The following is a 16,862-nucleotide window of genomic DNA, read 5'->3' on the forward strand; positions in this document are numbered from 1 at the left end:
ATGATTACAAAGTTAATATGATACCGAGGTATACATTCAAGAGCATCTGACACCATGTAAAAGTACACAAAACAAAACAAAAAAAAATAGAGAACCAAGCCTTTCTGTTTTACTTGGACTTCCACAAACTCTTTTTGAATGTTATGTGGTTCTTTTATATGTTACAGTTATGTCTCCTTTATATATATATAAATTATAATGTTAGTTCAGAATACGGAGAAAACTATGATCATTTGATGTAAAGGAGTGAAAAGTGGGATTAAATTGAATTCAAGCATTTGCAGACTTATTTTATAAACAGAATTAAATATCTATCTATATTCCCAAGAGAAGCAGATTATTTTTCTTCCTGCTTTGCAAAAATTGGATTGTTTGCAAAGAAGGCATCTTACTGTACTAATTCCTGGCAATTACAGAGACTGATCAGAAAACTTTGCTCTTTATGTCTCCAAACTAACCTTTTAAAATTACAATAGCAAGAACATCTGCTACTAAAAGAACACTTCTTTATGGAAACTTGACAACTAATTGTTAAATGTGTCAGGATACTTCAAACAAACCACAACCTACTCATGGCAATGAAAATACATGGTACTGTTATTCTACAACAGGAAAGAAAGAACATTAATTTTTAAGAGGAAAATTTCCTACCATGGTTTGTGTTTGCTCTGCGATCAGCTCTGGGAAAATGTTGCTCTCCATCGCCCAGCCCTTTCACTAACTCCCAGTGTGCGTCTTCCATGAGAAACGGCTCCCAGCCACAGAAACCAGACTCAAAGTTACAGCTGAGACGCTTTGCTGTTCAATGTAGAAAAGAAATCAGGTTAGAGAAAATGAAAATAGAGCAAGCAATGGAACACTGACTTTATATAAACCAGAAAATATAGGAGGGCAGTGGTGTTGTCCACTTTGCACAGAAACCTCCCAATGATCAGAATAGCTTTTTTTCCCCTCATCCACATAAGTGTTCAATGTTCTAACAGGACACAGCTTCGACGTGCTTCTATCAACCAATCGGGCACATTTCATCCTAATTAACCATCTCCATGGTATTAAAAACACCACAAAACACTAGTGATTTGTGGTGAGATACTGATTCACCTGACAACTACAAACCTGCTGAGACTGCAGATTTTTTAAAAAAATACTTTTAAAAGAATAATTTAAATTAATCCTGGGTACCTGAACAACTTGAAGTCAATTGCTCAGCATTCATTTCATTATTCTTCATATTATGATTTTTCCAAGTTAAATGCCTTGCCACTTTAAAATTGCAGGTAAATTAGATATTCTGATTTTTACTTTTCTTTTCTTATTACATAACTTAAAACTTGGTAAGAATTTAAATTACTGTGTTTATCATGACAGCACTACTTCTAGAGAAAATTGGTGTTTGGGGAAAGCTTCCTAACATCTTTCCCAACTTCTGACATCAAATTATTGAGAAAAACAGCAGATTTTAGAGCACCAGGCTCAGCAACTTGATCTGTGCCTCTGAGAAACTAGATTTGAACACTTAATTTCCTTTTCCTAAAGTAATAATCATAGCAACATCAGCCTCTCTTAGAACCTAGTGTTGGGGATAAATTAATACAATAAATTTAAAGCTTAATTTCCAAAAATCTCTCTATGCTGTGGCATTTTACAACAGTACAGGGAAGGGGAAAATATCATTTTTTAAAGCTTTGACAAGCCTCCTAAGGTCATAATGCTGTTATCTTTAATAACAACAGATACTTACCACTGAGTTCCAAGTACATGCCATAATTACCCTGAATTCTCAAAAACAGCTAAAAGCAAGAAAATCATCAAAACAAAAAAATTGTTTTCTAAAATTTACAAGAATTTAACATATTAAATATGGCAAGGCATTTAACTGTTACTAGTATGCATCTGATCTTCTTGACCATACTTATTACTTCACCTTGAACCCTTTAAATTATGTAAGGGAAATATTACTAATGGCAAACCTCAACTTAGAGACCTGGAATTTAACTTACAAGAGCTAGTAAGTTCCAGAATACTCAATTTTGTAGACTCCTTTACAGTGTAGTGGGATTAATGTCATTGGTAAAATAACTGAACAATTCCCCAAGATTTTTACAGAGGTGACTGGAATATGCTCCTTTCACAAATTTTTGAGGTGATAAGATTTTAAAAATTAATTTTCATGTTTCAAAGGACAGAGTGTGTTTAGTGTTCTATAGAAAGTGTAAGAACTGACATTTCACTGATGAAACAGCTAGCTATTGAAAGGAATAGTTGGAACTTTTCTCCTAAAGCTACATTTTAATATTTATACAATTTATCGTTATTTTTATCTCCACTATTGCTTTTCATTTAATTTTCAATGATTATAAAAATACATTTCATTACCTCTAAACAAAATATGTGACATGACACAGCCCACGAGAACAGTGACATTTAATTTAGAGAAATAGTTTCCAGCTACAAAAAAGCTTTCTCTTGAACATTTAACCACGGCAGTTCATTGTGAGCATCGGTTTGAATCTTTGCCGTCCCTGCTTTATACAGGTCTGCGGTAATGAAATTTAAAAATCTAGCTCTATGTAGCATCAGGATTCTCCTAGGGCCTGGTGTGGTAATGAGAGTTCTGGCTTCTATCTTGAGAGGCCTCAGAGTAGTTTGCCTTTCGTTTTCATGTCAATTTTTTCTTTTTATTTGCCATCTGTTTCCTCCCTCGGCTTGCCTCGTTTCTGAAGGCTCTTTGGCACAGTGGTTCTGCAAGTCTAACAATCAGATGAGTCACCAGGGACCCTATCACAACGCAGCTCTCAGTTCTGTTGGGCAGAACTAGGGCCTCAGGTTCTGCTTTTTGAACGAGTTCCTGGATGTCGCTGCTGCTAGCGTCCTCAGAGGACATGACAAAAGCTAAACAGCAGCAAAACCCACCAGCGCTTTACAGTTACCTCTCTCAAAAAGCCACTGGGCCAGGGGCTCACAGGAGCTACATTAATTATAGGGAACCTGGTAATGAAAGCTGTTGAGTGAAGAACGTCCCCTCTGGAAAACCACAAAGACATGAAGAATTCTGACAATATTTACACATTAATATTTACTATGTCTCCAGGACGTGATCGGCAGTCCTGGAGCTATTCAAACGCAGGTATGACCCACCCCATCCTGTAGATTCACTCTAAAGTGGGCTCAAAAGAAGACACAAAGCATTCTGCTTGGCTTCATGAACTTGTAAGCTTTCTTCATTAGAATTCTAAGTTCTAAACGAAGGCCTCTCCTCCTATCACAATATATGCATGCATCTGTACACATAAACATACTAAATACTTCAGAGCACGAAACAGTGTAAATTCATAGGAATTTTAATAATTCCCTTTAATTTATTTATAGAAATAAATTCCTATGGCAAAAATCAGTGTACAAATATTTACATGAAGGAGTCATTTGGGTGCAAATTTTTACTGGGCATGTGAGGTTATAGTATTTGGAAAACTTCAAAGATTATCATGTAACACTTGTTTTTTTGATATGTACATACATCTTTCCCTGTTGCCCAAAAGAAACAGCTGAATAGTATTAACATAAGCTATATTACAAAAATGTCAGCTACATAAACAGTGAAACTTCAATGAAGATGAAAAATGGGAAGATATATCCAAAATCAAGCACTGACACATCCGCTAATAATCTATGGATGAATTCAATTAAGAAAAGATATTAAGCGCACAAAGGAATCATTTATTTTAGGAGAAAAAAAGAAGAAATTGTGTTTTTAAATGTACAATGAAAATGAAATATATTGTGCAGTTACTGAAACTAAAACTAATAGAAGCTGTTAGAAAGATGAATTTTCCAAGAAATGGACCAAAATGTGTTTAAAAATTTATATAAAGCATAGAAAGGAACCTGACACACAATAGAGAGAAAAGTTATTCTTTTTTTTAGTGAAAGAGGAGTACCACATAAACACACCACTGAGATTATACTGTTTAGTAGATTATTTAGCTTAAAGCTAGGTGTTTGAAAAATTACTGAATTTCTGTTTACAGTCAGGTCAGGAGAGGATTTCTCCCTTATGTTTTCATTTCTTCTTCCAGCATCTTTCTTCATTATTCTTAATAAAACCTAGGGTCATCCATCAAGAAACCAATGTTATACAAAGATCTTTTCTGTAAGACGCTAACATTTATCTTACTGCAATATTTCCTACTGCTGAACAAAATATCTTGCTATTTTAGTGTTTTACGTTTAAATACTACAGCAAAATAAATGTCAAGATTTTAGTATTTTTTAAGTTCCCTTATTTGCTATATACAAAAGAGATTTAGTTTCTAAGAAGACACAAGCATCTTAGTTGCTAAGTGATTTCCTATGAGAGCCATCATGGCGGTTGTGGATTAAATCTGTCTTTGAAACATGACTCGGTTTCACCAGTAATGGGCTCTCTCGTCATTCCTCCATCAAAGAGTCTCCACGGGAGCCCTGAAAGGAAGGTGTGGCCGAGTTTGCCCTCATGGCTGCCAGTGGTGGCTGAGGTGACCTCTGTGTCGTCACTGCTGCACCGGGGGCGATGCAGCCCTCCTCTTTTTTACTTTCTCTCCTCGACTTTCAGGATAATTGGTTAGGAACGGGAGAAAGAAAAAAAACACATGCTTAATAAAGGTTAGCAATCCATAATACATATCTCCTAAGGGAAGGACAAGGAGATTCCCTATCACTTGGCATTTTATTCCCTAACAAAAGGCATACACGTTCCTGCACGCAAACAACAATAGCACTGCTCACTCACTGGTGGAGCAAATGCGGAGACTATGTCTGCAATCTTAGCAAGAAGCACTAAAATATCAAACTAACTTAAAGACTCGCAAAGGAATAGTGCTATTTATTTTAGAGTAAAAATGTTCACTCAGCTTATTTTATAGAAATTACATTACCTTCTCAGAAACAGAGGCTATCTTAAATCCAGTAGTCAGGAAATAGGACAGGCAAGTAAGCAAGCTACCAGTTCACTTACAGCAGGTCAATGGGTCTTCATCGCTGGCATCAGAGCAGTCTCGCTGAGAGTCACAGATGGAGTCTTGGGCAACACACTGGCCGCTGGCACAAGTGAACTCATCCTCAGAGCACAGCCGTCTGGAGTGGTTTTGTCCGTAGACTGACAGCCGATCAAGCCCAATGAAACTTCTCTGGCTCAAAATGACACCTTCGAAAACAATCTTTGGGGGGAAAATGATCAATCTATGACCTTGTACTCTTTTAAGAGACAAAAAAATAAAAAAGCCCTAAAGAAGGATGATAGAGATTAAATAGCAAATAGCTGTTCAAGGAACAGCCAAGGACAAGTGGGAGCAAAGTTCCTATTTGATAAATTCAATTCATACCCCAACACTGATGAAAATGTTTGCTCCCCTAAGGCCTCTGAGAAACTACCCAGGCTGGGTGAAAGTACAGCATCCCACTTACCCACCCAAACGTCCTAACTGCACACTTGTTACTTGGGCTTCACCTTCCCAGCTATCTTCACAGTAAAGAAAAAGCAACGTCATGCCTTACCCTACAAGTGCTATAACTGAATCTGAGTTTTTAACTACTAAAATTCATATTTTAATGATGGAAAATATGATCTGATAGAAAGTAACCTAATCTAATAACAATTTAAAAGTAAAAATATAAAAATAAATTATCTTTTGGAAAAGAATACTTTTTCTAGTGAGAATAAAAGTGTCACCTAAAGAAAATAAGCAAACTGCTAGCTATTCTGGAGGAAAGCAATATCAACCAGTGAAACTGCCTTATAGTGCCACTCCCACGTGAGATAGTGCCAAAACACTACTGCACTTTGAGGTTCTACCAAGAATAATGATTAAACACCCAACATGCAGAAGAATAAATAATGGGCTATATAGTGAATAACTAATTTCCTGAGGTCCAATTTAGAAGCTCACAATTATAATTATTCAATTTTAATGAATTAAAATAAAATTTAAATTCATCTTCTCCATCACATTAGCTATCTTTCCAATGTTCAAGAGCCCCATACTATATTTCTAATGGCTACCATATTGGGACAGTACAGATGCAGAAAATTTTCAGGCCAGCAGAAAGTTCTATTGAACAGCAGTGAACCAGACATTAAAAAGTTTTAGCAAGATGGTAGAAATAAACATTGACTTCTTTCAGTCTTATTTAGTCTAAAATTTTCTAAATAGACTTTTGTATTTAAGAATTACTTTAATCAAGTTTCAGTTTGCAAGTATATTAAATTTTTACTTTAGAAGACAATATTAATAAGATATCTACTGAATGTTCCACCCAAAAACAGAATGCGCAGTCTTCTTAGTGGCACATGAGTTTTCTCCAAAACAGAGTATATACTTAGCCAGTACAGAATGCTTAAGTAAATGAAAAAGAATTACAATTATACCATGGCTTATCCATGGTATAGTAAGACAGTTCCTACAAGAAAACAATGTCCACCATTATAACATTAATCAAACTTAGGGGACACAATGAAAGCAGTACTAAGAGGAAAGCTCACATCTGTGAATGTCCACATCCAAAAACAAAACAAAACAAAAAAAACCAGAATATACCCAGATAAATAACCAAATGATAATGATACACCATAGAGTCCTAGAAGAACAGTAACAATCTAAATTCCAAAATTAGTACAAGTGAGGAATTATAAATATAAGAACAGAAATCACCGAAACTGCAACTAAAAAAAAAAATACAATGATTCAATGAATCGAAGAGCTGGTTCTTCACAAGAATAAACAAAATAGATAAAGCCTTAGCCATTCTTACAAAAAAAGAAAGTAAAGACATAAAGCATTGCAATTAGAAATAAGAATGTGAAATCACAACAGATACCACTGAAATCCAGAAAATTTTTAGCAACTGTATCAAAAAGCTGTACACCAATAAACTGGACAATTTAGAAGAATTGCAAAGATTCCTAGATTTATATGAATTATCAAGACTGAACCAAGGACACATAAAAACCCTTAATAATCACATAACAGGCAAGAAAACTGAAGCAGTAATTTTTAAAAATCTATCAACTAAGTAGTCCAAGTCTGTACTACAAGAACTTCAGGGATGCTCTACCAATAATATTCTTCAAGCTCTTTAATGAAATTGAAAGGGAAAGCATACTCCCAAAGTTATTCCTGGAAGGTAGCATTAGGCTGATTCTAAAATCAGACAAAGTTCAACCAAAAAACAGAGCTATAGGCCAATCTCCTTAACGAACATAGACCGAAGTATCTTCAACAAGACACTGGCAAAAAGAATTCAACAAATCATTAAAAGGGCATATATACATCATGAACAAGTAGGCTTCATCCCAAGGATGCAATGATGGACCAACGTATACAATCAGTAAATGTAACACAGAACATAAATAGAAGCAAGGATAAAAATCACATAGTCATCTTGACAGACACAGAAAAAGTCTCTGAAAAATTCGACATCCATATATGATACAAACACTGAAAAAAAATGTATAGAGGGACTGTATCTTAATCTGATAAAAGCCACTTAGGACAAACCTACTGTCAACATCACTTTAAATGAGGAAAAATTAAAAGCTTTCCCTCTAAAATCAGGAGTAAGGTAAGGATGTCCACTACCACCACTCCTGTTCAACATACGCCTTTAAACATTAGCTAGAGCAATCAGGCAAGAAAAAATAAAGTAAAAGGAATATGTATGGGAAAGAATGAAGTCAAATTATCATTATTTGCAGATGACATGATCCTCTACAGAGGATCCAGACCCATTATCTCTCACCGTATAATAAACTAAAATTACAACGGAACCAAGATCTATCTGTTGAAATGGACACAGTTAATCTGCTAAAAGATAAATTAGGTAAAACACTCTTGAAGTTTAGTCAAGGACTTTCTAAACAGAATCCCAATTGCACGTAAAAAAATACAAGAATCAAAAAATTAGAGCTTATCAAATTTAAAAGCTTCCACTCAGCAAAAGAAACACCCAACAAAACAAAGGTACAACCGAAGGAATGGGAAAAATTTTGCCAGCCATTCTGAGGACTAATGTTTAAAACATATATGAAGAAATCAGAAAATGAGATCCACCAAAATAAAAGACCAATCAAAAACTAGGCTCCTGAAGTGAACAGATACTTCTTAGAAAAAGTAAAAATGAACAATAAATACATGAAAAAAAAGTTCATTGACTTGGCCATTAGATAAATGCAAATTAAAACCACACCAAGATACTATATTACTCCAGAAAGAATGGCTATTATCAAAACATGAAATAGTAACTCATGCTAGTGAGACTACAGGGAAAAAGGAACCCTTCTACATTGCCGATGAGAAGGAACTGGTCCAACCGCTGTGGAAATCAGTATGGAGAGTCCTAAAAGGCCAAGATATGAAATTCCATTTGGCTCAGCTATTCTGCTTCTAGGCATTTATACCAAAGAGTTAAAGATGCCATATTTCAGGGAGCCACGCATCCATGTTTACAGCAGCACAACTCAGGAGTGGATAGGAAAATAAGGTATTTATATGCAATGAAGTACTACTCTGCAGTAAAGGAAGAACCTGAGTCATTTGTAGGAAAATGGATAAACCTTGAGGCCATAATGTGAAATGAAATTAATCAGTTACAGAAGCTTAAACATTGCATCGTTTCTCTTTTATGAGAAACACAAAAATCTAAGAGCAAAATAAAGGACACATAATAAGAAATAGGGAGTAATTACTTCTCATATGGGATGGGGATTAAAAGATAAAAGCAGGAGGAAGTGGAGAGGTAAAGGGTTGAAAAAAGAATTAAGATAGGTCATGTATAGGTACCAACTCCCCATAAAGAATGTACTCATAGCTGGGCGTGGTGGCGCACGCCTGTAATCCCAGCACTCGGGAGGCTGAGGCAGGAGGATCACTGTGAGTACCAGACTAGCCTGGGCTACATAGTGAGTTCCAGGTCAGTCTCAACTACATAATGAGACCCGATCTCAAAAAACAACAACAAAAAAAAACAAAACAAAAGAATGTACTCATTATGTACTGGAAAGATATAATAATAAAAAATAAAAACTATAAAAAAGATATTAAATTTAAATTATATCCAATCACAAGAACACTATATATACTGCTATTCACTTTTCTCATAATCAATATCATATACATGAAAATTATTGGGCTGGTAGCTGTATATATTCATAGCAGCAATAAGTCAAATATGCAGAGTAATCATTTAACATTTCAAATGTTGGTAAGTTTCACATAGATCTCTAAAGTCTGTCATTATTAAAAAGTTAGGTACATTTTATATGTGTTTGAAACATATAATAGCTGGGAATTTATCTCAGTGATTCCGGGTCCTGCCTCGCAAGCACAAGGATCTGACTTCTATCCCAGGTACCAAAACAAAACAAACAAAAAAAGCTATAATAAATCCCAAATTTACTTTCTTCACATTTTAGTTTATCTTTGAATCAAATAAGATAAACTTTAATCTTCAATTTGTGGAAACAGAAAGAGACTCATATTTCTTTCAGAAGTTATAAAGCTAAAGACCAGCTTATAAATGAATTAAAATAGCGTCAAAACATTAACTCAGAAATATAACGTCATTTAAACTGCAAGTTTGCTACAAAATTTCTATGGTTCAGAATTTCAAGCTTACAAGTATATGCGATACTAAATATCTACATGTCAGTATTTGGGGAATTTTTCCCATTAATACCTACAAAATGTATGAACTATATCATAAAGGGAAGGAATTGTTTCATAAGCCATCCATAAAACCAGTCTCTTTTAAAACTCACACCTAAGTATTATACTATACACAACACAAAATCTCATGTTAATATTTTAAGAAGCAGCATTCATTGAGTTTCTCGGGGCATATATATGTTTCAAATGTATCTTGCTACAGACACAATTATCCAAGTGGAATAAAGACATGAATTACTGCATTCAAAATATTTACATATATGTTTCACTGATTTTCAACATCAGTTTACTACTTATCATATGCATAATAAATATTGTTTCTCGGTGCAAGGCAGAGATCTGGAGTTGCTACACAGAGAATGAGGCAGCTCTGATGGAGAGTAAACAAATATGGTCTGCTAAGGGCCAGATGTATATAATTACCACTCTCCTAGACATGCAAGGTTACATTCTTAATTTACATTCTAATTCAAATTGAGTAGTTGATGATAAATTCACTACTACAAAACTAAAAGTTCATAAACTGGTGATTAAAAATACATTTTTATTTCCTTTTATACCTTAAATGTCTTCAGACCTTCTGGTATTGAAACATCTGCTTTCACCCATTTGCTCTGAGTTGATGTATTGTATGTCCAAAATGTTTCTTCTCCCTTTGATTTGAAGAAAAAGACATTCTGCTTTCACACTGATATATATGCTTTCTTAATTGTATTTCAGTAGGACGTCCCAGATGTACATACCTGGACAATGATCTATGGCTAATTTCCAAAATATGTGAAATTATCACTAACCACTATGAAGTTAGACATTCAGCACAAGTCTCCGATGGTGTTTACAGTACTGGTCTTTATGATTTATGGCCATGCTTTTATGCTCTCAGATCATCCCCTTTTGTCTTTAGATTACAGAAAACATTCAAGTTAATTTGACAGTCCCTGGGAAAGATGGAGCACAGTGTTCGTAATATAGGATGTATTTATTTTTTCATGTATAAATATCATAAAAACATGGAGAATGCCATAACTATGAGCTCTGAGACTGGCCTTGCTTGGCTTGTAGTATGAGAAAGAAAACAAGAAAAAGTGATGACTACTTAGAATTCTAATGACACATGACCTAATTTTTCACTCATGTAAGCATTTATCTCCTTACTCTGCTTCACTATTTTATTTATATCTAAGATTTTCTAAAAATGAATCTATTTCCAACTTAGTCCTATACACTCTGAAGAATACTCTGAATTACCAAGCTCTAAATATTTTGGAAGGTAATACATCCAAAAAAATATTCTTCGTGTCAGTACTCAGTCACAACAACTAGTAAAACGTCCATGACACAGCGAAACCCGTGAGATGAACACATCTTTAGCTGACAGATTCCATGTCACAGCGGATGAACTAGTTATAAAAGTCAAGCTGTACGACAAATTCTTCCAATGATTTTGTACATATCTTGATTTATTTAGCTAGCGTACAGACACACAGGCCCTCCACAAGTACTATTAGTGACAATGGTTGGCGTGTGTCACAACTCGGCATGCTATTTTCATCACATCTCTCACTGTTCATTTTATCAGAAAAATTTAAAGCAACTGTGTTTTTATTGCACAATGACAAACTGATTTCCCTGTGTTTTACCTGAAGATGAAAGCACTTACAAGTTTTTATAGAGGAAACAAGAGATCTTCCCAAACTTGTGGCCTTCTGTATACTAAGTTAATGGTATGCTATGAATGAAATCAAGATTTCCCTACCACATTTTCTTTCCTAATAATATAAAGAATGGTATGGAAGAACTTTCCCCAACTAAACAAAAACAGTGTCTGTTTATTTTTTTTCTTACTCTCAGACTATGTAGTTATTTTTAATAGAATATAAAAAATAAAGTAACAGCCTTGAAAAGATTTTCATGTGATGCCCTAATTTTCCTAATATCTTAAAATCAAACAATAAAAACATTAAAACTCTTTGATCCCCGTCCAGATCAATAATGCTAATTTACCTCTCAACAGAAGCATTTTTACCACATTTCTTAGAGATTTCAGTTTATCCTCTTTTCCAGTGAAGCAATCAAAGTTGCCAAATTCAAGGTTGTCGGGTTTTAGGGTGTTTTTTTTTTAATTGAGAACCATGACAGACCCATATAATTTGGTAAAGACCTTCTTTCAAAGAAACTTTATTAGAGCTTTAAAAAAATATCATACAAAAATATTCTACAAGTTATTTCCTTTCTGAATTTTATGTGCATTCTGTTTGCCATTGGAGATTTAGAAAACATGTAAATGGCACCTCAAGCAAGTCACCCAGATCCGGGACTCAAGGGCAGGGACCCTCTCAAGAAACAAGGTAGGCTATTGTTGTTGTTGTTATTGTTGTTATTATTATCATTATTATGTGATACACAGAGATCGATTCCGAGAATAGCTAGACAGTACAAACTAGAAGTGTAGCACACTTAAGTAGACTCTTTTAAAGAGTACTTTTTACTTAACAACTTATCTTCACATATATTTCCTAATTCTCTAATTCTAAAGTCCTCTGGAAATAATCACAATGAACTTTAGCATTCTCACTAAATATGAGTATGCTCATCCTAACAATCAGCATTCTATTTACAGAAGATACAAATGACATTTTCATCAGGTGTGTTTTCAATCTTATGTTCAGAGTCCTTTCTAAGTCTGTGATAAAGCATCGATTTTTGTCCTGAATATACTTGGATGCAGATTTTTCAGCAGTGACCACCAAGTTACAGGTATACAGGATGATGAATGAGAGGGTCAGAAAAGCCAAGATGTCTTGCAGCACACAAGGTGCACACCATGAGTTCAGCGTCAGTTGATACTCTCTAAACTGTATGCCCAACTGGCTCTAGTCAATATGCTAGATCAGTTCTGCTGGCTTAACTTCTTCTTTCCTTACAATGGGTGACATGAACTCTTAAGTCTATTTTTATTAGATTATATGGTATCTGAAGAAAATTTGTTCTCATTCTTTTCTTACACAGCTCCAAGGCCGCCAGAAGAATGACAGTGTTCAATTTCAATCAATCGTAACTCTATTACACATATTGAAAATTTTAAAAATCCATCACTGATTATATTAAAATCTTCAGGTTATAATAATTCTTGAGATTAGAATATGTAAGATTTAACTTTCTAAGTAAATTGAGATAATTCATTTGACATAAATGAACATAAATTACTTTCTACATGAATAATACTATTACATGGTCTTGTTTTTTACCTTCAAATATTATTTAAACTTAATAAAATTAGTCTAGAATTTTTTACTATGTTTTTATTGAAGTGGGAAAATGGAAACTACAGAAGGGTATAGATTACCTGATATCTTACAGGGCCTCATTTACACAGGGGTAGGGAGACAGGTGACAGTAACCAAAAGATTATTGGGACATGAATGATATATGGGCCAAGAGTGCTATTTGGATAAAGTTTAGCTTTTGATATTTAGTTTCGAGGGGACTTTGTGTTTCATAGAATTGCTACCATTTATATGGAAAGTTTTGTTGTGGTGCAAAAAGAGTAGGGAAATGTGTTCTTCACCTACCTCTACCCATGCAACTTGCCAAATTAAATGAAGTAGATCCAATAGATGTAGACCAACTGGCTACAAACTACTACTGCCAAAAAGTCACATAAATATAGTATAGTTACAGAATGTTTAACACTGTGTCTCAGCCAAGTAATTTTAATGGAATATCCATCCAACTGTATGACTGAGAACTCTCTGAGTATCTCTCAAAGGCAGAGGAGGTAAGGGTCAGGGATCTAGCTCAGTGATCTTGCCTGATCTAGGTCAGGGATCTTGCCTGCCTTACAAGCGCAAGGACCAGAGTTCGGTCCCTGGTACCAATAAATAAACAAATAAATAAATAAGTAAATAAAGGGAAGAGGTAGAAGAAAGAAGAAGAAAGGTGATGAAAATGGTACAAAAAACAACCCTAATCCTAATTGACAATGTGAAATAGGAAGAAAAGGACTAAAGGTGTAGGGGAAGTGGGAAGGGTAGGGGAAAGGTAATAAGGGAGAGGAAAAAATATGAGGAACTGAAAAAAATGGAAATAAAGTGTTTGTAAATGGGGAGGGGAGGAGGGGGTGAAGGGAGGGCAGGGAAAGGGGGAAAAATGCGAACCAAGACCTGTCATGTGAAGGTACAAGATCCCAGTAATGAATGTAACCATACTGTATAACTAAAATGTATGAACAAACTCAATGAGGAAAGAAAAAGAAAAAGAAAAAGGTACAAAAAGTAAAGGAAGAGAGGATAAAAAAGATTCCTCCCGAATGTTCAAATGTCTGGTAATAATCATTCTCACACGTGCGGGGTATGACAGCATGCCAAAATTCAGAAGGAAACAGTCCAGAGGGAAATGCTATTGCTGGGCTGTTCAATGGCACCAAATACGCACAGGTGATAAACTCTGTGGAAATGGGAAATGAGGTCCACATCATGCAGAAGTTCTAACTGGGTGTACTGAAAGCATCCTGACACACAGGGAGTCACCTGGATGCCTGTACTGTCTTCCTCTTTTCCAATGTCAGAATTCCTGCAATTACGATCAAATGTCTCCAATTTCTACCATGACTGCTATTTACTGCTGTGATTGATTTATTCCCATCTTTAAATAAGTTTTCCTTCACAACAGAGACTGTCAAAGTTCTTCGTGTGTTTTTCCCTCCTGTAGAGAACTGCTTTTAGTTAAAGGCCTGAATTTGCTTCATTCCCTGACGTCACAACTTTCTATCAGGTGAGCCTTTTCTTTTAATTCAAAGGAATGATTTGTTTATATTTAATCAGCAGCTACCAGTCTTCAAAAGTGTAAATACTTGTACCAAAACAAATAACTTACTTCATCATATTTATACTTTCAATGATATATCGATCTAATATCCAAACAGGCCACATGAGAGTTTCAACAGAGTGAACAAGCCAAAATTCCACGTATTTCCCCTGGTGAGAGCTATAACTTCTTCAGTACAGTTTCATGGATTTTCACAACTTTATGAAATGATGCCACACAAATAATCACAACTATATTGCTGCAGGATACTCCTTCCTTTCTCACACTGGCCTCATGATAATTCTTTTAAAAAGTATCCTGAATAATGCCAAGTTACTAAAGCCCTAAGGCTTAGTTACGAATGAGAAATAGAAACACAAGTAGTGAAGATAGAAAGTTCACTCGTCTGATGATGTTGAAGCAAATGTTACCTCTTTCTTACCTCGTTATTATATAGTTGCACTCTTAGAATACTGCTTTCCAGGGAGTAATAGAACTGAAGACGGCAGCTCCTGCTCAGGCAGTGACACACAGAGCTGTTTAAATAAGCAGTGCGGTCCACAGGGCTGAGAGGAAAAGGGCACTTTGCCCCCAGCCAGACGTAGCAGCCTAAAGAATAAAAGGGAAAGAGATGATTAGCTCTTTCGGTCTGAACAAAACTATTATATTTCTATAATTCTTAACCCTGGGCTTACGACAAAAATACATTTATTCAAAAGAATATAAAAACAGGAATATGATGTTTAAAATGATTACATTAGCTACAAATAATAGGTTTTTATTTTTGTATTTGATTTTTGAAACATGTTGTAATTATTCGTTATTCCTAAAATCAAAGTTGGAAGGCATGTTCAATATTGAAACAATATTATCAAAGAAATCTATAATGTAAAAATTCTTCCACCAATATTTCTTTCAAATGTTGTAATGCTATATTTCTTTAATCAATTATTTTTTCCTAGAATTATTTTCCTTGATTATTCTTCTACATTCATATAATAGTGTTCATAGTTTAAAGCAATCCAATTTTAAATGCTCTCCTTTTTACCAGATGGCATGAAATTATTAAGTATGTACAGTATCAATAAACTTCACCTACGAATTTTATAGTACATAAAAAGTTTTAATCCACTTTTTCATCGATATTTAAAACCAAAATAGACTATTCCTCAATCAATAACATTGCTATATCAGAAATATAAAGAGTTTTCTATGATCTATTTGTCACAAATAAGGTTTGAAATATTTCTTTATAAATTAGTAAAAATCCCCATAGCTTCCAAAAAATACAAATTTAAGTGAAACATTTCCTAAGGTTAAGCTTTAATCAGGTTAGCAGAGTAACTTAATACATTGACTCTGATTTATATACAAAGCAAATATTAAAAAGTCAAAACTTATTTTTAAGAAAACAGTTTAAAATAAGAAAACCAGATATGCCCAAGACAAACACAATAGAAACCACAGAATTCTTTCACGCTGGGGAAGGAGCGCACTACCTCAGATTGGATCTGGACTCACTCAAATGTTGCAAAAAGAGACAAGAAAACTGAGTCAAATCAGAAGTAAGCCAGAGAATGAAGCAAACCTGGTCTTGAAATACTACTGTATTCTCTCTAAGCTACTGAGCTGAACTACAATGACCACGGTATAGCAATACCTCCACTAGTGTTGTTACACAGATAAGGTCCTGGGGGAGAAGTAATGCCAGAACAACACCGCTAAACAAAAAGGGGCGAGGACAAAGAGACAGAGCAGGGCAAGAATGCAAAGGGTGGAGAAACAGAACCAATTTCAATGCAGAAAGCCTACAAAATCTCTGGTTCTGGACCAGCTGCAAGGAAGGTGGAACTTATGAGTCTATCCACAGGACAAGAATAAACAATACCTCTTCACTGAAGAAACGGAAGAAATTGCAAGTCACAAATTGTGTAGAGATCCAGCGGAGAACTAAGGTCACCCTGCAATCCACTGTCTACACTTCCAGGCAGGGAGGCACAGACACACACAAGTACAAAGCCCTGTTAGAACCAGTATCCAGGGAGGGAAACTGAAGCTGATCTTAGTGTGGAAGAGTCTAAGAACTCCAGGACAGTGATGGCGAACATTTCAGAGCTTTCAGGCGCACAAACTGCCTGCTCTGACACAGGTGCCATAGGTAAGATCCCACACGCTCTGGATTTTACTTCCAAGAACCCTATAACATTCTTACGGTGAAAATTAGAGAAACATCGCTTCATGTTTGCAACTGGGAGAGGAAAGGTAGCAATTTTGGAAAAACACCAAAACTATCCTATTCTTAATAGGACCACTATTCATGAAAAAAAAAAAAAAAAAAACAAAACCTAAACCTAAAGT

The 16,862-nt window shown here is 35.0% G+C and overlaps 1 protein-coding gene across 1 annotated transcript in view; it reads right to left on the reverse strand.

Annotated features, from left to right (window-relative positions):
• Nucleotides 1–16,862, reverse strand: part of Malrd1 (MAM and LDL receptor class A domain containing 1) — a 638,235-nt gene that overhangs the window by 547,464 nt on the left and 73,909 nt on the right. Inside the window, exons 7-10 of the mRNA XM_019205159.2 lie at nucleotides 14,947–15,113; nucleotides 10,259–10,351; nucleotides 4,994–5,195; nucleotides 652–798 (exon numbers count right to left, since the gene is read on the reverse strand). Coding sequence (XP_019060704.1) covers nucleotides 652–798; nucleotides 4,994–5,195; nucleotides 10,259–10,351; nucleotides 14,947–15,113 — 609 coding nt within the window. The remainder of the gene's footprint in view (nucleotides 1–651; nucleotides 799–4,993; nucleotides 5,196–10,258; nucleotides 10,352–14,946; nucleotides 15,114–16,862) is intronic.

This window comes from Fukomys damarensis, unplaced genomic scaffold (genome assembly GCF_012274545.1).
Source record: "Fukomys damarensis isolate Sample0158 unplaced genomic scaffold, DMR_v1.0_HiC HiC_scaffold_37, whole genome shotgun sequence".
Taxonomy (NCBI): Eukaryota; Metazoa; Chordata; class Mammalia; order Rodentia; family Bathyergidae; genus Fukomys; species Fukomys damarensis.